At 33.5% G+C, this 22,909-nt stretch overlaps 4 protein-coding genes across 9 annotated transcripts; 2 read left to right on the forward strand and 2 right to left on the reverse strand.

The window, feature by feature from the left end:
• Positions 1 to 119: 119 nt before the first annotated feature.
• Positions 120 to 1,877, reverse strand: LOC116337433 (B-cell receptor-associated protein 31). Of its 4 annotated transcripts, none has more exons than XM_031762001.1 (4): positions 1,641 to 1,877; positions 1,194 to 1,443; positions 834 to 1,117; positions 120 to 427 (listed from the first exon to the last, which is right to left on the reverse strand). In XM_031762001.1, exons 2-4 carry the CDS (start codon positions 1,420 to 1,422, stop codon positions 236 to 238), a joined length of 705 nt encoding a protein of 234 aa, XP_031617861.1. In that variant the 5' UTR covers positions 1,423 to 1,443; positions 1,641 to 1,877; the 3' UTR covers positions 120 to 235. The 4 variants fall into 4 exon arrangements, with proteins under 4 accessions (XP_031617861.1, XP_031617859.1, XP_031617860.1 ...); XM_031761999.1 differs by having other exon boundaries at positions 1,194 to 1,448; positions 1,641 to 1,876; XM_031762000.1 differs by having other exon boundaries at positions 1,194 to 1,448; positions 1,585 to 1,876.
• A 94-nt stretch (positions 1,878 to 1,971) lies between these two features.
• Positions 1,972 to 3,731, forward strand: LOC116337431 (dimethyladenosine transferase 2, mitochondrial). Its single transcript, XM_031761997.1, has 5 exons — positions 1,972 to 2,626; positions 2,715 to 2,954; positions 3,034 to 3,183; positions 3,255 to 3,406; positions 3,486 to 3,731. The coding sequence occupies exons 1-5, from the start codon at positions 2,306 to 2,308 to the stop codon at positions 3,721 to 3,723; spliced, it is 1,101 nt and encodes a 366-aa protein (XP_031617857.1). The 5' UTR covers positions 1,972 to 2,305; the 3' UTR covers positions 3,724 to 3,731.
• A 453-nt stretch (positions 3,732 to 4,184) lies between these two features.
• On the reverse strand, positions 4,185 to 6,461 carry LOC116337432. The gene is made up of 4 exons (XM_031761998.1): positions 5,994 to 6,461; positions 5,443 to 5,497; positions 5,006 to 5,044; positions 4,185 to 4,926 (listed from the first exon to the last, which is right to left on the reverse strand). Exons 1-4 carry the CDS (start codon positions 6,126 to 6,128, stop codon positions 4,445 to 4,447), a joined length of 711 nt encoding a protein of 236 aa, XP_031617858.1. The 5' UTR covers positions 6,129 to 6,461; the 3' UTR covers positions 4,185 to 4,444.
• A 1,369-nt stretch (positions 6,462 to 7,830) lies between these two features.
• Positions 7,831 to 21,022, forward strand: LOC116337397 (probable Rho GTPase-activating protein CG5521). 3 transcript variants are annotated; one of them, XM_031761927.1, is made up of 11 exons: positions 7,831 to 9,294; positions 11,668 to 11,778; positions 12,430 to 12,447; positions 13,430 to 13,601; positions 13,686 to 17,760; positions 17,845 to 18,317; positions 18,394 to 18,541; positions 18,600 to 18,946; positions 19,034 to 19,215; positions 19,306 to 19,458; positions 19,992 to 21,021. In XM_031761927.1, the coding sequence occupies exons 1-11, from the start codon at positions 9,189 to 9,191 to the stop codon at positions 20,003 to 20,005; spliced, it is 5,799 nt and encodes a 1,932-aa protein (XP_031617787.1). In that variant the 5' UTR covers positions 7,831 to 9,188; the 3' UTR covers positions 20,006 to 21,021. The 3 variants fall into 3 exon arrangements, with proteins under 3 accessions (XP_031617787.1, XP_031617785.1, XP_031617786.1); XM_031761925.1 differs by having other exon boundaries at positions 19,306 to 21,022; XM_031761926.1 differs by lacking the exon at positions 12,430 to 12,447 and having other exon boundaries at positions 19,306 to 21,022.
• The last annotated feature ends 1,887 nt before the right edge of the window (positions 21,023 to 22,909 follow it).

The raw sequence follows: 22,909 nt of genomic DNA on the forward strand, positions 1-22,909 counted from the left end.
AATTAATTATTATTTGGGGTGACAATTTCATTTTTAATATTAACCAAAGCCTTGAAATGAATGTCGTCTCAATACAACGAGAAAAAAAAATCTTTATATAAAATAATCGACCAATGAGCTTAATTTTTTCCTAATCATTGTTTATAATCAGCGCTTTTAAAAGCAAAGGAAGTTAATATTATTTATGTTTACTGAGAGGAATTTTAAAACGAAAAAAAAAAATGATCGATTTTATTTAATCATCTTTGCCGCCACCCGACACGGTCACTCGGCGTTCAAGTTTGCTGTATTCTTCAGTGAGACGATCGTATTCCTTTTCCAAACCAGTTGCTTGTGATTTCAATGCTTCTTTGTCTTTTCGTTCATGTTCTAATTCTTTGTTCAAGTCTGCGATTTTCTGCTTCAATTCGCCAATCTTTAACCAAAACTAATTTTCGTTAATAAAAATTGTATTAAAAAATTGTCCATCGAAATTTTGCTCGCTAAAACAATGAAATTATTTAAACGAAAATAACAATAACAGAAATGTATGCCAATAAAAAAATTCTCGAATGCACAACGACATGAACATTTTTATATTAGATTTGGATAATGCATTGCATTCACAATACAGACCCATTGTACCAAAGTCATGCAATCGATAGGAATTTTATCGAATTTTCTGGTGAGGAAAAATTGGTGTGAATAAATAAAACGATTCAGGATACACAGTTAATCGCAAGCAAAACTTCGGGGGCAAGAGAGTATAATTTTTGTTAAATTTAAATTGTAAAGCCATCATAATTATGGGGACAGTAGAAACGTAAATGTTTTTAAATTGTCGTTTAACTTACCAATTCATCAGGTTTTGAATCACCTTTCTTGGTGTCAGTCGATTTATCGTCGGTTTTTTGTTGTGACAATAAGCTACGAGCGGCTGATGTTGCACTTTGTGCTTGTCGCATCGATGCCTCCGATTGTGCCAACAATTGGGCTTGTGACGAAATCAAAATGACCAAACGACGAATGACCAATGTCAAAAAAATTGAAAAGCCCGAAATATAAAAGTTACGTTGAGCACGGAACAACCGCATGCTATGCTGTAATTCAACATTCAAGTGCTCGCTAGTGGTGTTTTCTATCATTTTGAGAACACAAATTAAATAATAATGATGGTATGATTGGTAATGTGTTGAAATGTCATTTATACAAACCGTGATGTGAATATTTGCGCATCTCACGGATGGCTTCCAACAGGAACAGCACCAAAATGCCAAACAATAAGACGAAATATATGTTCGCCTGTCGACTTATCATTGCCAGAAACTGTGATTTGAAGAATCGATTCCATCGTTGAGGCGATGCTATTGGCAATACCAACAGAAGCACAACGGCTATTTCAACGTACAAAAATGTAGCGATTATTGTCCAAACCAAACTCATTTTATCGGACTGTATAGTTTCCTAAACTGAAAAGAGAGAGTGAAAGAAAGATAAAAATCGAAATATTCAATCATGCACACATACAAAGTGTATTAATTTTGTTGTTGTTTTACGGGAAGCTGTGTTTATATTTAGTATCAAAGAAATGACTTGATAACTAACCTAATTTATATAAAAACAAAAATTGAATTTTTGATCGTATTGACAAAATAAATTACTTTATGTATATTGTTATGGCGATTGTGGAGATCGAGTCGAATAAGTAGCTGAATCTGTATCACTGAATTTCACGATTAAACTGAAGAGGTGATGTTCAATTTTTTTAACAAAGACGTAACGCAAAATGAATCAGAAAATACAAATATTGCGGTATTTATGTGTATATTTCACAATTAATGCGTTTCATTTGCAGTGACGATACGAAAAGGCCACATCAGAGAATTAAACCAATATTCACATAGAAAATGTTATTTGACATAAACCACATGTATGTACTACACAGCTACACACACATATTTCTATATGATTGTCAAAATATTTGACGTTTCAAATATTGATGAAGGCATATTTACAAACTGACAAAAAAAATAATTTAAAATACATTAATATACTACAGAAATTGATAAGAATTGTTTTTCTTTTTGCAAATTTTGTTTGTCTGAATTTTGTATCGAACCATTTTGATTGAAATTGAGACTGAATTGGTGAGAAATGATAACTTACCATAATGAAGCACATTTTGACATTTGACATACCGAGCAGGTTATAAATATAATGTAGTAATCAGTCGGTAATTTGTGAAATATATTTATGTAATTCAGCATATATTGTATTAGAAAAATATAGAAAAGATCTCTATTAAGTGTACGGAAGAAATTTAGAAATGGCAAAGAATTTTGGTTGCACTTGGTCGAAACAAATTTTAAAACATTTCACAAGCACGGGTCAGCAGTCAAATTTGAAACTGTTTCCACGTGAAATGAGAACATCATGTTCGAAAAGCAAATTTCTTTATGTGGCCAGTGATGAAACGGCACAAATAATTGCAAAAGCAATTCAACCCCATTATATTACAAATGTGCCATTTTTTGAAGTCGATCCAGGACCATGTATCTTAACAAGGGCATTTTTGCAACATTTAAGACCAACCACCCTCGCATTGATAAACCGTTACAAAGCTGAAAAATTTAAAACAATTCAAGAGGTGAGAGGCAATATGCTTTGTTAAAACAATATCCATGAAAAATCACGAACGAATTGTGTTTGTGTGTGTGTTTTTGTTTCTTTTACAGAATTTGAAATTATATCAACCCCAAGTGTTGTTGAAAGAGGAACATGTTGAATTGTTTCATTACATTTCAGAATATAGCGTGAAACAACAATGGCACGAAAATATTGTTGCTCAACTCTTTCTCACTTTAAAAACGAGTAGATTTATAAATTATCTCATATATGATATTGTATTTGAAAAAAAATTATGTAAAAATGGTCGAGTCGAAATATTTGCCGTGATGCCAACGATTGAATCTATGGTAAATATTTATCATTTAAAAATGAAAACAAATCATTTAATTTCATGTTAATGTTGATTTTATTTTTTGTTTTTCATAGAAATTTATGGCCGATACTGAATGTAACTACATGCTGTACACACACCAGAGTTGTATGTTTCAAATTTTATTTGAATGTGAAATTTTGGCTGAGGTGTGTAATTTAAATTTTTTACCTTGGTACAAGGATAAAAAGCAATTGTCTCGTTCGGTAACTGTCATTATCATTGTATTCACTTCGGTAATAGTTTTCAGATATCAATCAGTTTGCAATCATTTTAGGTGAAATATGATGAGCATTCATTTTGTTTGATGCGAATGGTCCCGAAGAAGAATTTATTTTCAATATTACAACCAGAGGAATTACCACTGTTCAAATATTTTGTACACCAATGCTTCTTCAAACGAAATGGGCATATTATACCGATACTAGAGTATGCATTTTTGAAATTTAACAAAAACAAAAATATTTAAAAGCAAAACTTGTCCACATTTCACACATTATTTCTGTAGAAAATGGATTCCCGGCATTGGCATAACAATAATGAATTCAAAAGAAATATCATCGATTTTGGCACCGAATTCAGGCGAAAAATTAAATATGTACACCAGAAGCGGTTCACTTACGCCAGATCAAATCTGCATACTTTTCAAGATCTTCCAGACATTACCACAATACAAAACATCCAATTTTCATAATCAATGCCATAAATACCATGCAAAAAATAAAGAAGAACTAGAAGATGACTAGGAAACAAATTTGTTATGTTTTTAGTACATTCTAACGTTGAAAAATGAAACGTTTTGGCCCATTCTGGTGGTCATTTTCGTGTCAAATGGAACGGAGATTATATGCATAGTTTCCACGAATTCTAATGGAATGGATCCACTTGTTTCTTTCACTTCCAATAATATTTCGTTTGACAACATAATGTGAACACAACCCAACACATTAAGTTTTAAATTGAAAATCTAACGATTCATTTGTTCATTTACTCTCAAATAAAAAAATAAACAATTTGTTCGGAAAGAGATTTTTTAATATTAATTCAAAACTCTGCAGAAGAACTCTTTAATACGTCATTTATAGCATTTATATTTCTTTATTTGTGGAATTAGTATTTTAAATTTTCGAAATGCAACTGACATCTTTCCAACATTTTTCGATTGGCGCAGTGTATATGTGTCAAACCAAATCCAACGATATTCATTTATATGTATTAAAAATGTGCTCGCAACCGTAAAAATAACTGCACACAAATCCGGGTCCAAATTTGACCGTGAATTTGTGCTTGGTAATGGATAAATTTGCATTACAAATTATTCCTTGGGTAGGAGACGACTGAGCGCAGACCATTAATAAATGTAATAGACGAAAACGTTTAACATTCATTTCTTTTTGTTTCTTTTAATTTTGTTCAATTTATTGAATGCATTCGTATAAAAAAAAAACTTAGTGAAACAAATTAATGTTAGACATTTGGATAAATCGTTGTAGGTATATTCGGTTTGATTATAATTGAAGATGCGTCTGTTTCATTTGTCTTCGGACATGTGACATGTGTCGATGGACGTATTCCGCCGTAGAAACAGGCTTTATAGGGAAAGACTCCATCTTTAGGAGTAGTAGAGTCCTCAAAATCAATACGAGATGCAAGAAATTCCCTATCCTTGGCTGCCTTGACTTCAGCTTCAGTTTCACCTAAAGAACATCCAATTTTTAAAGACGTTTCATCGATCTCCAAGACATTTCCAAGCGTCTGCGATGGACATGGGCCGGCTGTATTGAGTTGATGACAAGCACCCTTATAAAGTACATGTTTGTCTTGGCATTGATTATATTGACATTCAGGAATCACATTGGGTCTTTCTAAAACCAAAAATTGTTGATCGTTACAGGGTCCTTTTGTATATGCTGCATAGCATTTATTTGTCGAGGGATGGTAAATATATCCTGTTAAAAAAAATACAAAAATCAATTTGTATACAATTGTTTTTCCATAAAAACCATTAAATTCATAATACTATTTTACCTGGCCTGCAATCGCACACCCAATCATCTTCTTGATCACCTATTGTAAAAGGTATTAAATTTTTGAACAGTTAATTATATTCAATGAATTTCTTCAGATACGTCAAAACCAATGGCAACTGTACTACAGTTTTGGGCCATTGAACTCTCCTATATTTCTTATTATTGTCTGCAGAAGTATGCTGGGATAAAAATTGTCCAAAAAATCACATTTATCGATCAATTGATTCACAAATAGTATAAGTAATTTTGGTAAATGTTTGTAACCAAAATTTCTTCAAATTGCTGATATGATGCTCAATTTTGGTCATTTGTTTCATTGTCAAGAGATGAAAACAAACAACAAAATAAAATCACACATTTCTGGGAACCTTTCAATTGTCAAGGAATTCTTTGTCTGCCAAGAAACTCTACAACATTTGAAACAATCATACTTACCGGGATAGAGAAATTCGCCATCTTTACATCTAAAGTTTGTAACAGGCTGTTTATTCTATGGTTCCAAATGGAAAAATTGAAAATAAAAACAATTGATAAAAAATACATTGAAATTCTAGGGAGGAAAATATTCTAAATATTCAAACGTGTGTAATTAATTCAAATGTTCTGTGATAACGAAAAAAAAAAATTATTCAACTTTGAACTAAGCTGAACATGATAATATTCACTGATAATGTACGGGGAATAATGTCATACCACAACGAAAGAAAATTGTTTATTCCAGACAATATATTGAGTTGACTAATCATATCAGCCAGCTAGCTAAATGAGACATTTCAATTTTGTGACAGCAAAAATGTGTCTTTTCAACGTGTAACGACAAAATGTAGAGTTCTATTCTGTTATTTTAGATGTGTCATCTGCGATGATCAGTCAGCTGAATATATTGTCTGGCTGCATTCGTGCTTCAATTCACTTTATCATTACGATGTTGTTTGTTTTTTCTATACTGGCATTAGCCACAGATAATAATGATAATTAATTCTTACTGCAGCATTTTGTTTGGTTGGATCTTTGTGTCCTTCTTCTGGGAAGCTAATCCCACCAACATTAGCGTTACTTGTAGCTGCTTTACATATTGAAATCAAATAAAATAAAAGCCCAATTGAAATATTCAATATCATTTTGTAAATGCTAATTTGTGTTTGTTGGTTATTCTTAACGACCAAAATGTTCGCGGCCACACTTTTATTTTGTTTGCTAATACTTTTAATTCTCAATAGTATTTCACACGGTTTGTGTGTATAATCGAACTTTAAGGTATTCTTTTATGAGTATGCACGTAGCAAAATTTAAATCACACCAGAAATATTGTTGTCGGTGGCGTTGCCAATATTAAACTGCTCGCTTCAACATCTTGGAATATGAAAAATATATTATATTATCGGGCGAGAATACGAGAGAGAATGTAGAAATAACACACAAAAAATACATAAAACGGATTCACACAAAAAAAACGTTTTCACTGAAATCAAATTAACATAGCAGCTAGCAAGCGTCACACAGTGGCAGTGGCATATGAGATAAATACAGACGAACTTGTTGTTGTTGTTGTTTTTGTTTTTGTTACAGGAACATCATCAAACATTGTTCATTCTCTGTTCGTATTCTTTCACAGTGGCAATAATGAAGGCAATATATACAGTTTTTGTCGACCACATTCATTACTATGATTGAAATGGTCATTCCGATACATGTGATTACAAGTGTTGAAATTCGTGTTTTTTTTCATTGACAACATCTTGTTCATACGTATACATGCTGTCCGCACATACTTTGGTCTAGTCGTGATTTTTTTCCTTCTTTTCTTCTTCCTCTGTATACGTGTGTGTATTTCATATTGCGTACAGGTTGAGTAGGGGGTCAAAATTCAAAAGTTTGGAATTATCTTGAAATGACAATCAATAAATTCGTTTGACATTATATTTGGTACAATACGATTTTTTCGTGAAAATTCAAACCGAAAAGAACCGTATAAGTCAAATTAGCTTTCTATTGTCTAATATTAATGAAACCAAACACAAACCAGTTTTAATAGGTCTGTGAATTCCCAATTTAATGGGATGAATGTCTCTCTATCTCTGTGTGTGCGATTTTTTTGTTGTTGTTAATCATACAAGGCTCTTTTTTTCGTTGATACGTTATAACTCATTGCATTATGCGACGTTGACTATTATTATCTGGGTTTTTCCAATCGAATCAGTTTATTTTTGTTCTGACTTAGTCCATTTATAGCACATCTTGATAAGCGATAACATCAACATAAAACTTGATTGATTACGTCAAAGGGAAATAATGATTTTATTAGCAAAATTTAATTCGCAGAACTAGTTCCACATTGTTAAGTGTTGAGCTGTTTACAGCCGTTGAATAAAATAGTATTATCGTTTGTTTTGAATTAGGCTCGCCTGCACTGTGCTACCATCTATACAAATTCAGTGGAAATGAATGAAGTGAATCGGTTCAATCGGTATCAGCCATATTTGTTATACCGTCATTTTCATTGTTTTTTTTTCTTCGGTGAACCGCAAACAGCGAAGTGTTGCGCTTATAAACAGTGCAAATGTATGTCAGCGATTCATACGGTATACGTAAATACAAACCTGTGATCAAAATACGAATACAATCACGTGTAATGGACAAAACATACAAACACATACACATGAATATATGTGCACACAACGAACATCACATCGTGAAGTAAATTTCTATCGAAATGTCCCCACAATTCGTTTTCTCTTTGCATTCTCTCTCTCACTCTCTCATATGTATCCAAAACCATTCACACAAGTTGAATTTAGCGATTAGCTTGTAGTGTGTTGTACAATGTGTAGTACATAATGTCTTATATTTGCAATTGATTCAAGTTCATCTACCTTTCATCTTCATTTCTTCAAATCAAAGCGATTACTTCATACACAATTTGATTTGTTAGTTTCGAGGTAGCCCTTTTTAAAAGACGACAAAAAAGAGTGTATCATTTTAAAGTCGGTGTTTGTGTATGTGTACGAAGAGAGTGTAAGGCGAATATTTTCTTCATATTTTTCCTCTCTTTTATTGTTTCGGTAATGTTGTGTATATGCAGTTTACTTTGAACACACACAATTTATGTACATACCTTTCTTTTTATTTCGTGTACGGACAATTCGCTCAATCCTAGTTTTGTTTTGTGCTAAGTGAATTTTTAATTGTGTCTCTATTCCATTCTAATGGTTTTGCGTTGTTGATAAAAGGAAATTATATCAATTCAATAGACGAAATGTGCAAAAACCCAAACGGAGTGAAAGAGTAAAAAACGTGATTCCGACTAATGTACAATACAAAATGGAATTGGCCAACCAGCCACAATTTGCATCATGTTGTAAAATATCGAGAATAACAGCACCATAACCAACGAAAAAAATATATATGTGCATATGTTTTTCTCCTCCCATTCTTTGTTGAAATGTGTGAGACAAAAACGAGCGCAAAAATTGAGTGTTATTATAGTTGAATCGTTGTTTGACACGAGTCGAACAAATCAAAACAATTAGGCGAATTGTCAAATCCGTAGCAAAAAAATACGTATGAAATCGGATTTACTTTTTCCTCAACAGAACCGCAGTTAATTATCAATTGAGCGAAATAGTTCCGTGAAAAAAAAACCCAACGACAATGATGATGGTGATGAAGAAGAAAAATTGACAACAAAAAAAAAATCACTGACAATACACCAACCAAATGGCAAATATTTTGCTACTAGAAATTACGGTGACGGCATGAACGCAAACAAAGAAACAACCACGAAAAGAAGAAGAAAAAAGTAAATAGTGAAATTTATCGAGTGTATGCAATTTATTATAGTTAATATGTGCATTTGGTTTGGCCACAGTACACATTGATTTCCAAATCGGGCATATTTGTTATTTTTGAAATCAATTTTAAATCATTGAAATAAATATCGTGTATGTGTAAGAGTGAAGTGTTTGTGTCAGTTTTTTTTTTTTAAATTCAATGTTCTCTATTTCTTTTACTGATGATTATTCCATACCTACGCGTTAACCATCATCGTTTAGTGCTATTTTATGTAATTAGAATTGGTGTTGATGTATCAGACAACCACAACATAAATTTCAACCAATAACGTTAGATTGTTGCTGTCGACGTTGTCGTCGTCATCGTCGTTTTTTTGAGTCGCCATCATCATGTTTATAAAAAAGACACATGTTGATGTTAAAAAGTTGACATCGAAAATTCAAGACAGTAAAAAAGATACGGCATCTCGACTGCGACACCTCAAAACCATATTAGGTAAAGTGTATGAAATTAAATTGAAGAAGAAGTATGAAAAGACAATGTTTCTTTCGTTTTGCTATCAATATTTTGTCAACAGAAACGCTATATTTGCTCTTGATGATGACACAAACTCTATTTTTTCCTCGAATTTTTGTTGTTGTTGTATTTTCTACACATTTCTAATTTCTTTGCCATCGCATATCAAATGAAGCCAGACCTGTTGTTTACTTTTCTACTATACTTTGAACTGTACTCAGAACTCAAATGCGAACTCTTTTCCATTTTTCAAATAAAACAAAGGCCATTTGGGTCTAACTGACTCAGGCAAATTTAATTTTCAATGAATTTCTCTCTCTCTCTCTCTCTCTCTCTCGTAATGTGAGACAACAGGCAGATAGTTAATGAATACATCATACCCCAAAAAAAATTGAGAATGGGCCCAGCATTTAAGGTTGACTTGGCAATTTTTTTTTTCTTTACAATAAAAAAAGCAAAAGCAATTCGATCGTGTATTTTGCATACCAATCGATTCAGAAAAAAAACCTGCAATCATTTACAGTGGGTGGAAACACTTATACGGTATTCGTGCGCCGTTCGCAATTTATTTCATTCCTTTTTATTTTGAATGTTTGAATTAAAAGAGAAACATCAAACAAAAATTATTCAAATAAATAAGCATTCGCAATGGTGCTTCAATCTTTATTCTAGTTGGTATTGTGTTCGTTTAAATGTTTGATTAATAAGCATATATATGATAGCGAAACAATTACCGTGAATATGTTTGAAAATCACGGATTCCGGATTGAATCAAGTCAATTTTTATCCACAGGTGTGGAATGCTTTTGCGATGACATGTGTATGTGTCTGTGACACAAACACACACACACACACACATACACTATCTCTTTCATTTCTCCTCTCAATTCCTGCATATATGTGTACAGTTGTGAGGCTGTGAATGTTTGTTGTTTTCTTGTATACGATGTCGTTTGCCGCGACCGCTTCGTCATCTCTAACTGTATGAAAAAAAAAAGAGTCATAGTCGGTTTTCGGAATAGTTTGTTTTTATTGTTGTGCATATGCCATCCGAATATGAATGTATCAAGCAATGTTTGTATATACCAATGTGAATCATTCTAGGTTTTTGCTGTTTTTAACATCAATTGTGCGATTGGTGTGTTTGGCCATAAATGGGAAACAACATGATTGTACTTCATGATCACGATAGAGAATACATTCAGCGGTTCACTCACACTCTACCCATTTAAAAGTCGTTTCTTTTAATAGAGTGTGCTTGAGTTATACAAAAGAAATGAAAAAGCCCATTGTACGAACAATATTCACAAAGAAAGAGTGAGATACCAACTATATAGTCAACTATTTCTTTCTTTTAGTCTATTTTCTGTTGTTGTTTTTCCATGGTATTCAACCACACATAGACTTTTACAAATTTAAACATTTTATTTACCGTTTTTTTTTTCTCTTGCAAAATGTGTACGTGCCTATGCTTCGTTGCTGGTGCTCTTGTTGCCATCATAACTGAGAGTGGCTTTTTTCCGCTCTTTGGTTTGTTTATTACTTCGAATCGATGTTTTGTACACTTTGTTCCAGAATGAAATATAACAAAAAAAACAATAACAACAACTCAGAAATACCAATTCATCATCCAGAATTACTGTAAAACGTTGCGATGCGTACACATTCAATGATCGCGCATGTCTTTTATTATTTGTTTCCACGATTTCCATTCAATTGCGAATTGGAAATCAGGCAAACAGTTTACTGGCCTGTTTGATGATGTTTCGGTTTAATTAGTATGATCCGTCTGAATTGAGATCGAAGCCAATTCGAACAGTGTTAAGTACTTTGTACGACGTAATATCAAGAAAGTAACATTCTATTCAATAGATGTATTCTTTGCGGCATGCATTCGTTAAAATTTTGTTTACTGCAAAATTTGCCAAATTGTATTTAAGCCAACTGATAAGATTTTATGCGTTGATGTTCAACTAATTTATGCATTTTAAAATATAACAAAAGTATATTGCATTATTCATTCATTTTCCACATTTCAATGCGATTCATGTTGTTTGCCAATTTTCATTGTGTCATTTTGTCGAATGGCGCCATTGGCAAAGTAGCCTAGAGTCTTGTTCGAGAGATCTGTTGGCCTATTTTTTGTTTTTTTTTTCGCTTTTCAGTCAAGAGCAAATAATAAGCATACCAATAAAAGTGTCACGGTTTACCGACAACACACTATCAGACAGCTACAAATACACAACCGTGACTAATGTTATTTTTTTTGTTTTTCCTTTCTTTTTTCTTTTTCTTTACTTCGTTCTATGTTGTTCAAGCAAAATTTAATTTAATTTTTTTTTGTATTTGCAGAACACGTTGATATCGATGAGGCGAAATCAATTTTCGAATCGAATTACAGTCATGTCTACTTCATACTCTACGACACATTTGTACAAGCCGAAACGAATTTACGACAGAGAGGTAAGATATCCTTTTTTTACACATGCATACAATAATCATAACAAATACTGTTGTCTTCAAATGGTGGAAGTGGGACCTGTATAGATATGTTAACCATAAACATTGGATTGATGTACATTGTACACACAGAGAAATGCACCGACGGCCAAACAAAACGAATGCATAAATAGTTCACACAAATGATATAATCATAATCACTCATTTAACACACAATCTTCACAGATGATATATGCAAAATGCATTCAGTTCAAACAGTGAAAATCGACAATCGAAAACCTTGTGCTTTCATTCAAATTGATTATTATTATTCAATATAATATTGGCAAAGGGTTTCAGTTGAGTTAGTACATTTTATATAGATTATACAAATGTTTTGTATATCCGCGCATTTTTCACATTCTATTCAAATTGTATAAACGATCAAGCAAATAGAAGAGAGAAAAAACCCAACACATATGCACATGCTCGTAATCAATTTGCAATTACAATGGTGCACTTGATTACTTTAATTAAAACCCATTAAAATGTCTTAACACAAATTTCTCTTCGTATTTATTTTTCTCTTTCTTTTCTCTTTTCCTCTATTTTGTTTATATCCATGTTACTTTGTACATTGTATCGAACCAAAAAAAAAATGGGAATCGTGTACAGAAAATTTATTTCATCTGGGTAAGTGAAGGATACAAATGCTTTTGTTGGCATGCTCTTATTCTTTCATGTATTTTTTTTGATGATTTTGGCCGCTTCAGTACTAATCGCATTGATGTTTATGTTTTATTCCAAAAGCAAAAAAAAAAATCGCATTAGTTCTTTTGTTACATTATTCTTCTGATTACTGACTTCGTAATACATAATTATTTTAACAGCGATCTTCATATTGAAACCTGTAATTTTGACTACCCATCCTGGTTTTATGCTTGAGAATTTAATTTAGTTAATGTTTTGCTTGTATCATATTTAATTACACCGCATACTAATTAAACTTCATATAATTCCATTTAGTCTATATAGAAATTGTATAATGAATGTATCATTTTAGATATCGTTCGAATGTAAAAAAAACTTGGCACGCCTTTTTTGTCACGTATAACTTTTTAGATTAGTAATATTCTAGGGGGGAGACACAAACGATTAAACCATGATTCCAATATAAAAACACTAATCCTACTATTCCACCAATTCGTCATTTCATTGTCAAATGTGATCTCACATTTCGCCGCTATTCACTTTGTTGAAAACTTATTTATCGATACTGGAGTATAACATTTTGTTATTGATAATTAAAATTATTTTTTTCATCAATAAAATTTTGAGAAAGTGTATCTATTGTTTTGTAAATTTGTAATCGACTTTTGAACTAAAAAATATTTCAAAAAAGAACAAATTACTATCTCAAAACAAGTTCAATGCTTTTATCAAATTCTGTACTATCGATTACAAAAACTTTGAATTAACCCATTTTCGCTATTCCATACACAGGATTAGTGAATCCATGTGAATCCAGCTACTGAATTCTCTATTCCACTTTAATTTCTCGAATTTTTACACTAAAAAGTCTAATCCTATTCCACGTGTCTACCCCCTAGGTAATATTGTTTCATTGCGTACAAAAATTGAGATAAAAATCGATATTTTTTTTATATATCCACAGTGCATAAAGCGCATCGTGAAGAATTAGATGGATCGCTATGGTTGCTGGGGAGAATATTGCATTTATTGCCAGAATTGGTGGCCAGAAGATGGCAATGCCATTCATTGGGCCGTGTAATGGCCAAATTGCTACATCATGGCAACAGCTCAAAATTGCGAAGAGAAGGAGTGAGGTAAAAAAAAAAAAAAAAACACACACACACACACATAAATTTTACTATGAACGTTCACACATATTTTCTGATTTGGTGTTTCAGATTTTTTCTGCTCTGGTATCAAGCTCTATGCGAAAATGCGCCACCGCATGTACATCAAATGTTTACCGAACTGATACCTGGACTGAATATACCGCAAAAGGGTCAAATTGGTTTGGCCGAAACGGAATTTTTGACAAATGATTTAATGAGTCATCCGAATATGAAAGGTGAAATGGGCGCATCGGTGTTTCATGATACTGGTGCACATCCGGTACGATCACCAGATGCAACACCATTGTTACCACCAGCCAGTAACGAACGTACGGCTGCACCTGATCCACGTGACGGACTCGAAGTGTTATTGGATGGAATGCTTCGGGCAACCGGTGGATTACGTTGGCGTGACAATTCAGCGCAACGGCATATGCGATCGTTTGCATTCCTATTACAACGATTTAAAGAAGTTTATTTGCCGTTGATATGTCCGAATTTTGATTATTTTACATCGATTTACGATCCAAAATTGGATTTGCCCGTAATGCGAACGATAAGCAAACGCGAAGAAGTGATGAGCTCATGTGTTGTAGTTTTAGTGAATTGGATATCGATGTATACACGTGATAAGATTAGTAACAATCGTATTTTTATGAATATCGAAGATGATTTAACCGATCAAGCAAATTTTATGTCAAATGCCAAATATATTGGTTACATGCAACCGCATCTCATCAAAGATGTTTTATATTCAACACGTGATAATATCAATTTTGTGCACGAAGTGTATCGTCAAGCATTCTTATTAAATTATTATACGCGTGCCCAAATTGGTGCGATTCGAACGGCAATTGCAACATATAAAGAATGGATGAGCGGTACACCGCCACCATTTTTACTGGAACCAGACGAGAATAATGGCAACAGCGGTGGCAGCAATCATGATACAGTACCTCGAAATCAACGATTACGAACGGATTCGTATTTGGGCGCAATTACAAAGGAAAATTTTTTGATCCGTGCCGGATCTCAGAATGTGCTGCAAGTATTTGTCACAAATACGGCCAATGTTTTTATGGTGCAAACGGCCCATTCAAGTGTTGTATTACATTCAAAATCACGTGAAACAACACCGCTCGACGAACAGACCGATGTATGTAAAAGCGTATTGAATATTTATCGAACGATGGTGATGAACACGAAAATGGATGCAAAAACATGGGAACAATTATTGTTGGTGCTATTACAAATAACGGCTGTTATTTTAAGTCAAGCACCGCCAAATTCAAAGCGAAACAATCTTGGCGGACGTTTGGCACAGCCTGTATTTCAAACATTGATTGTAACATGGATTCGAGCCCATACAAATGTACCGGTGAATCCCGGATTATGGTCAAAGTTTTTAAACGTTTTATCATCGTTGACACATCGCGAAGAATTAATTATTGAATGGAATAAAACGATGCAAACATTGACTCGAGTTATGGCACGACAAGTATACAATTTAAATTTACAAGATCTTCCGTTGGACAGATTGGCTGAACAAAAGGGCAAACGGAGGCGTGTCGCTGCCACACAACAACCATCCGAGAATCGTGAAAGTGCCAGCCTTTCGAATGTTATAAAAGCAGAAGTTGTCGATGAACAAACCGAACAGCTGGACGAAGGATCAACAGTTGGACGACAACGTACCATATCCGGTACAACAACATTAAATCGAAGCTATAGCGAAGGTAGCTTGGCACCAACGCGAAAATCAAGAGCCAGACGACGTATGAAAATGCCATCAAAAGTACCAACATTGCCGACAAACGTTGAATGTTCACTGAATAAACTGTTATCTAGTGTTCCGTCATCAATAAGCATAAGCAGTGAAACATTAAATGTTTCGAAATTGTCACAAAGTAGTGACTGTGGTGCGGCTCCATTGCGAAGAGCCCTGTCACTTGATTCGATTCGGTGTAATGCGATGAGCGAAAGTACAAGGGGATCACGAACACCATCGCCGACGGCATCGAATGGCATCGAAGGTGGAAGTATAAAAGACACGATTCAAATTGATATGTTGGCCGGCGATTCCAGTAGCATTGATACACAAGATGATAGTAATATACAATCGGCCGATCGCAGATCTATTTTGATGGGTGGCACAGCACGCGGTTGGCTGCCAGATGTAGCGGCTGTTATGTGGAAACGAATGCTTGGCGCTCTTGGTGACGTCAATAAAATTCTAAATCCAAAATTACATGCTCAAGTTTTTAAACATCTTGTTGATATCACCGATAGTTTGATCAAGATTCGACAAAATCAAGGCATATCGAGTGATAATCAAAGTACACCAAATCCACCAACACTTGTGCCACCGATTGGTATTTTTTCTGCATGGTGTTACGGTGCACTATCGTTGGACTATCAATATCGTGATGGTAAATTGTGGGCCTTACAAATGCTGTGTTCGATCGTTAAACATGGCCCACCTTTGGGCAATGATCAATTGCCATTGTTTTATCATGCATTGCATCAAGCATTAACCGGCGAAGACAGAGCAATGGCATATACCGTACTAAGATATTTGGGCGGACCACGTTTTCTAAGCTTACTTTTGCCAGGTCATTCGTTACTTTTGCTTGATTTAGTGCATGCATCGACCGTAATATTAACTTCAACCGAAACAAATAGTGTGCCACGCGCCGAAGTGACCGGTTTGCTAAGTTCGCTATTATGTTTTCCACGTACATCATTGACAAAGCAATTTTTACAACCATCAGAACCGCATGTAACCCTTGTCGATTGTCCAGACATTCAAGAGCATGTATTAAATGTTATATTGCGATGTGCAAGACGTGAACCAACATCAAAGGCAAGATGCATTGCGATTTCAGCGCTTGCTCAATGGATTTTACAAACACTTGGCCAAATACATTCATCGCAAAAAAGTTTCCAACAAAATGTCACATACAAAGGGCAACGATCGTCACCCGGCAAACAGTTATCACCACAAAATCCACGTATCAAAGAAGCAATTCAAGTCATTTTACAAGCTATTCAATTTAAACATCGGACAATTGCACGCGTTGCAGCTGAATCATTAAAATTGTGCGCCGATAAAGGAAAACAAATTGCCGAAATCGATCGTTTGCCACATCTTATAATTAAATCAATTTGCATTGCGTTGGAAATTCAAAATGTAACGCATCCAAAAGAGAGTGATAAACATGTTTTAACCGCTTTGCTGTTGTGTTTAGGCGAATTTTGTATGTCAATTCCAACAAATATTTTAATACAAACACTGTCGGCTGATTCAACGGACAATTTGGTATTGATTGTGCTGCGAATATTACATCAAATTGGAACTGGAGCTCAAACTGATCGCATTAAATTATTTACGCCCGACGAGGATTTCGATATGACAATCCTAGTGGATGATGTAAGACTTCCATCGTCAAGCGAAGCAAATTTTCAAACGGCTGAAACAACACAGAATTGTATCAATGCTATACGTTTGTGTGCCAAAACGGTTGCCATGCATTTGGTCACAAATTTGGGACATTTTCCAATGGGAATTGGTGCATCGCGACTGAGCTCAATTGTCGATGAGCACGATGACATGGGTTTGACACAACCGAATGATGCAACAATCAATGCAAGAGATTCCGTTGATTTAACATCGCAAGTACTTAATGCCGCCAATTTACAAATGTTTTTATTGAATCCATGTCTAGTCGCCAGTTTTATTGAATTATCCGCATTGAAATTACCCGGCGGCGGTATAACGGCTGGTCTGGTTACAGCCGATCGACAAGTGCGCGTGCTATTGCGTGATTTGAATGGTAAAGCATGCTGGGATGCAAGCATTTTATATCGTGAACCAAAAATACAAATCACAAATATTGACAATATCGATGAAAAACCGAATTTACAAATTGGCGCCAATCAAGATAGTAAATATTTTATGGACAAAGCACAAATTGCAATGAGCCATCATGGTGCTAGAAATTTTTTGGTCGGTGCATCGCTTGATCCATTAATATCAACCGTTGGTTTACCATTGAATCCGCGTCAACATACCTTGCGTCATCGTCCACCCAATCAACTTCCAGTTGCAAATGATTTGGCACCGGATTTAGATCAATTAGACGATGTAAGATCTTCTAGTTCTTTTTCCTCCATCAATTTTATTTTAAAAAAATTGTTTTCTTATCGTTTTGTTGATTTTCCATTTCAGTTGTTACAATACATTGGTCATACGAGCCCCGAATGTTTGGAAGAGCCATGTTCATTTTTAAATGCAGCTGCTCCAACGCCATTGGGTTCACATTTGGAGGCGCAAACCATATCAATTATCCTAAATCAAAAGTCATTGGAACAAGATTTCAAGGCGGTGCAAAGTACTCAAAATATAAATATTCCGGTTCGATTATCGCGCGAAGATCATTTTAATCGAAATAAGAGCGATGGAACCCGTTCAGCCAATAATAGTCTAATTAAGAATGATACACAATTCCATTATTGTAAATTGCTATTCAGCCAACTTGGTTTGGCTGGCTGGGAACGAAGAAAACGCACCCATCTATTGATACGTACGGATAAACTATTACGTGAGCTTCGAAATTTGGACATTCAACGATGCCGTGAAACACACAAAGTGGCAGTGATTTATGTGGCCAGCGGGCAAGAAGATAAAAACAGCATTTTTAGGTATATATTTGATGTTCGACTTTATTGGTGGACGTTGCTTTATAATTTCGATATTATTTGCCTGTTCTCCATGTAGAAATTCATGCGGCAGCAGTACTTACGAGATGTTCGTATCAGCATTGGGTTGGGAAGTTGAATTGGAATCGCATAATGGATTCTTAGGTGGATTACCACGTACAGGATGTGGTCAAACATCACCGTATTATGCAACACCATTCTTTGAGGTAATTGTACTTTGCATGTAACAACCAATGGCAGATTTTTATTTTTCTATCGTTTCAGGTGATTTATCATGTGGCAACTCGAATGCCATACGATAGTTCCGAAGCTATTCTCAATAAAACACGACATTTGGGCAATGATGAAGTGCATATTGTATGGAGTGAACATTATCGAGACTATCGCCGTGATATACTACCAACGGAATTCTGTGATGTTTTAATCGTAATTTATCCATTAAAAAGTGGTCTGTTTCGTGTGACAGTTAATCGAAAACCGGAAGTGCCATGGTTTGGTCCGATCACAGATGAATCGATTGTTGGCGGTGCATGTTTGGCCAATCTTGTACGAGCAACAGCAATCAATGCAAGCCGAGCCAAACGTTCATCGTTAACATTCTATCAACAATTGTAAGAAACAACTTTTCTCTTTAACTCAAACCATTTCAAAATTGGAAATGCAATTATATTTAATGGCTGTTTTCTGTGCTTTTATAGTTATGAGGAACGAAAACGTTCATTGGATACGATTGCAACGCGACACAAAGACAGCAATACATTTGAAGATTTTACATCACGTGTATATAGCCCGTGTATGTTAAGCCATAACATACCATCTAATCCAAATAGTTCGCTTGCATCCGCAATGATTGACAACAGCTATCGTAATCAATCGAAAAGTTTGTATTACTTTAAATAATATATTTAATATTTGGCTTTTATCATTACATCGAAAATTTATACTCATAAAAATTGCATTTTACTTCTAGAATGGAGTCAGCCGCAAACTGAGACGGCAAAATTATCAGTTCGTGACATTCCAAATCAGATAATAAGCGCTGTAAATATTGATCACCCATCACCTCGGCCACATCGTCGCCAATTGCATCCATTTAAGAGTGCACCAAAAAAACATAGTCAAGGTAATACGCCGCCGGAAAGTCCAACACAAGCCGGAACATTTACCAGGAAATTTAAGTAGATTTGATAACAAAAACGGTTCAAATCCGTCAAAATATAATTAATAGCAGAGTAAATATCTGGTTCTTAAATCAATCTGTGGATCTACATTTTTCTATGGCAAATGGAGTTTGATACGACAAAAAAGAAAGAAAATGGAAATTATACATGAAAAAACCGCTCGACCAAAGAAAATGAAAGCCTTGACATTGCTATCTACATAAGAAAATGTAAAAAATATGACAAAAACTCTTGAAATATTCCATCTAAAATATGATACGTACGGTATGGTTTCCAACGAAACATGTACGATGTAAAATACGATGAAAATTATGCAACGTTTTTGGTTATATATTTTTTTCACTTTCATAGATATTTATTTTTATAGAAATCTGTATTATTTTGTGGCATGTCCTGTATTTTTGTTTTGTGAAAATTGCAACTAGATTCAAGTATTTCATAGCTGAAAATGATTCCCCTCTTTTTTATGTTATAGAAATAAACGGCTAAATTTTATTTTCGGAGAGATGATGAAAGAATAGCGTGAAGAAGATGGAGATGCTCTAGAGAAAGATAAAAAGAGAGAGAGAAAGAGAGAGAGTAAATGAAAGCGTGTAATAATTTAAAACAACCAACATTTGCGTCCATGTGAAGAGAGATTCAAAATTTAATTAATCATTAATTATTATTATGCAATAATGTTTTCTTTTCTCTGTGTCAATTTTATTTATTATTATTGTATTTCTAACTTAAGCGTATCTAATTTTTGTTTGATATAATTTATTATGTTCATTCTTAGGTTAATGTGTTCCGATTTTTGTTGGAATTAAAGCTTCACTGTATAATTTATTGTTAGTTTAAAAGAAGAAATTTGGCAAGTTTCTTTTTTATATAAATGAAATACTGCTATGACAATTGGGCAAGAGTTTCGCTGCGATAAACGTTCTATATATATATTGTATAATCGTCGTAACAAAAGAAACGAAAAATGTGTTTAATTCTGTGCGAAGAGAAAATTTTGAAGAATAGTATCTCTTTCTTTTTTTGATAACCAAAAGTATTTACATCACAATTTCCAATAGCCATTACGATTTAAAATAGACTCTATATCAATCAAATTACTAAATATTTTGACAGTATTTTTAAATTTTTAACCTTAAATCTTACAAAACCATATGCATAAATTCAATCTAATTAAAAAAAAAAAAATATGAATGAATTTTGTTTCGATCCTTTTGCCCATAAGTAAATTTTTTTAACGGCGACATTCTCTCTCAAGCTCCAAGAATCCTTGTTAAAAACGATCTTTACTATACTTAGAAAATTGTAGATAATTCAAAGAAAATCATAATAATTTTATTTTCTTCGAAATCACACATATTACTAGAAGATACAAAATTGTACTATATATTTTTATGAAAAATGTTCGTGTTATGTTTTGTAACATTTGTATTTTGCACAAAGAAAACGACTACAAAGATGAGTATATAGAAAAAAAATCAATATTTCCGTTAATTGATAATAAATAATTGATTAGCATAGTAATTTTTGAAATGAACACGATAAATTTGTTTCATTTTTGTTTATCCGAAAAAATTTAAATATTTCCATTCGAAAAAAACCGTAATAAAGAGGATTTAAAATCAAAATAAATATTTTTTCTTTTATTTTTAAAGTATTATCTTGATTGGATTAAGGTAAATATTATCTGAGGTAATTATTCTTCTATAATTTACAATACATTTTATTTCAATTTTTTTCATCGCATAAAAAATACATCAACCCAAATACAGGTCTGTATAAAGTTTGATAATGGAATCTCATGGGACCGAAAAAAGACCTGACCTCTTATTTGTCAAAATAAGATCAACTGAAAGGTGCAATGTGCTTATATTTCGATTCGCGTTCTTAAACATATATTTTTTAGAAGTTTCAATTATATTTGAAATTAAATTTTAAAAATAGTGTTTTGACACATTATTGTGATAAAAAAGCGTATCACAGATAACCACATAGTATACTTTTCAGTGCTTGTAAACAATTTTTTATATGCTTGTAGAAATGTACTTCCTTCCTTTTATGATTTTTGACAAAATATATTTAAAACGGAATAATATAAGCGGTGAATGTGGGTTTCAAGAACATGCTGATAAAACGATTAATTTCAACAATTCTATTACTTGACATTTTTCCAATTTGACTATCCACTTCTTTCGATGTCGCCTATTTCGTTCAAAGTGTGTGGGAATTGCGTGTCAAAAGTGCGTTATTATGTAGTGCGTTTTAGTTTCATGGCAACCAATATGACCCGATAACAGCCAAAATCTAATGACTATCACACAACATTTTTAATTCAGTCCTTTCAACGAAACCAAAACCAGTGTTATCATCGAAAAATGTTCCAACGACGTACAAAAAATCAGTCAACCAGACAATTACACATTTGCAAAGTTTAATTTTTCTTCCACCAGAATTTGAAATTTCTCTGACACAACACTTTTGTTCTTTGAAGAATTAAAAAAAAAGCAACGCAATTTATCTTTTGTAAGGCCGGCACTCACTTTGAATTGTTTGTTTCGCATTCAACTGTGAAGTTTCGTGTATTATTGCGAGAAAACAAATACTATGAATCTACACAATACTTAAAAACAATGAACAAAAGCATTTCAAATCATCGAAAAAAATTATCATAATAATTGTAAAAGATTTGCTTCGTGCATATTATTATATACTTTATAGAGATAATTTTCAGAATTTTTCACCTCTAATTAGTCGTAACCATTTTAACGAATCAGTATGATGTGTTGTTCGGCGTTTGAAAGGAGTGTTCGTTTTTAATGGTCTTGTCCTGTTTTCAAGCACCATTAATTTATCAATACCGGTAATAAATGCTCACCTACATGCTTCGAACAAATATGAATCTATTACGGTTTATTTGTTTTCTTTTCTGTATTCAAATATTCGGTTCACTTTCTTGGATTGAGTTATTTGCGCAGATACCAATGATCGAATAAGCATAAAATGTTGCTTTTGTTTGTTTCTCATTTTTTTTTTATTTCTGTCCACCTTTACCATTTCACTCTTTCGGTATCTTCATTAATTTTGTGAAGCCTTTCAATACATGTAAACAATACAGCCGCACCAAAGTGAAAACAATAATAAGGAATATCATACCAACGACAACCGAATCAAATGAATTTATGATTGTTTCATTTACATTTTGTCTAAACCAGCGATGATGTCATTTGGAATATATAAATTTATGTCCAGCTCAACAGCAGCACATTCGAGGTTTCGCTAAAACAACGTAAAAAACACATTTAATGTAGTCAGCATCAAATATAGAAAATAACCCTGGCTTCACGATATATATTTTTTGGTGTATGTGTGTGTGTGTGTGGTGGCGTTAAAGAT

Source organism: Contarinia nasturtii, unplaced genomic scaffold, assembly GCF_009176525.2.
Source record: "Contarinia nasturtii isolate CC-2019 unplaced genomic scaffold, AAFC_CNas_1.1 Cnas_scaffold_285, whole genome shotgun sequence".
Taxonomy (NCBI): Eukaryota; Metazoa; Arthropoda; class Insecta; order Diptera; family Cecidomyiidae; genus Contarinia; species Contarinia nasturtii.

Excerpts from the sequence above, each read along its gene's own strand:
- LOC116337433 (XM_031762001.1), bottom strand. The coding sequence starts at position 1,422 with ATGAGTTTGGTTTGGACAATAATCGCTACATTTTTGTACGTTGAAATA. Across the intron at positions 1,118-1,193 it reads GCGCAAATATTCACATCACG|AAAACACCACTAGCGAGCAC; the intron begins GTTTGTATAAAT and ends TCAAAATGATAG. Across the intron at positions 428-833 it reads ATTCAAAACCTGATGAATTG|TTTTGGTTAAAGATTGGCGA; the intron begins GTAAGTTAAACG and ends AACGAAAATTAG.
- LOC116337431 (XM_031761997.1), top strand. The coding sequence starts at position 2,306 with ATGGCAAAGAATTTTGGTTGCACTTGGTCGAAACAAATTTTAAAACAT. Across the intron at positions 2,627-2,714 it reads AATTTAAAACAATTCAAGAG|AATTTGAAATTATATCAACC; the intron begins GTGAGAGGCAAT and ends TTTCTTTTACAG. Across the intron at positions 3,407-3,485 it reads CATATTATACCGATACTAGA|AAAATGGATTCCCGGCATTG; the intron begins GTATGCATTTTT and ends TTATTTCTGTAG.
- LOC116337432 (XM_031761998.1), bottom strand. The coding sequence starts at position 6,128 with ATGATATTGAATATTTCAATTGGGCTTTTATTTTATTTGATTTCAATA. Across the intron at positions 5,498-5,993 it reads CAACCAAACAAAATGCTGCA|AATAAACAGCCTGTTACAAA; the intron begins GTAAGAATTAAT and ends TTGGAACCATAG. Across the intron at positions 4,927-5,005 it reads GGTGTGCGATTGCAGGCCAG|GATATATTTACCATCCCTCG; the intron begins GTAAAATAGTAT and ends TTTTTTTAACAG.
- LOC116337397 (XM_031761925.1), top strand. The coding sequence starts at position 9,189 with ATGTTTATAAAAAAGACACATGTTGATGTTAAAAAGTTGACATCGAAA. Across the intron at positions 13,602-13,685 it reads TTGCGAAGAGAAGGAGTGAG|ATTTTTTCTGCTCTGGTATC; the intron begins GTAAAAAAAAAA and ends TTGGTGTTTCAG. Across the intron at positions 19,216-19,305 it reads CTATCGTAATCAATCGAAAA|AATGGAGTCAGCCGCAAACT; the intron begins GTTTGTATTACT and ends TTTTACTTCTAG.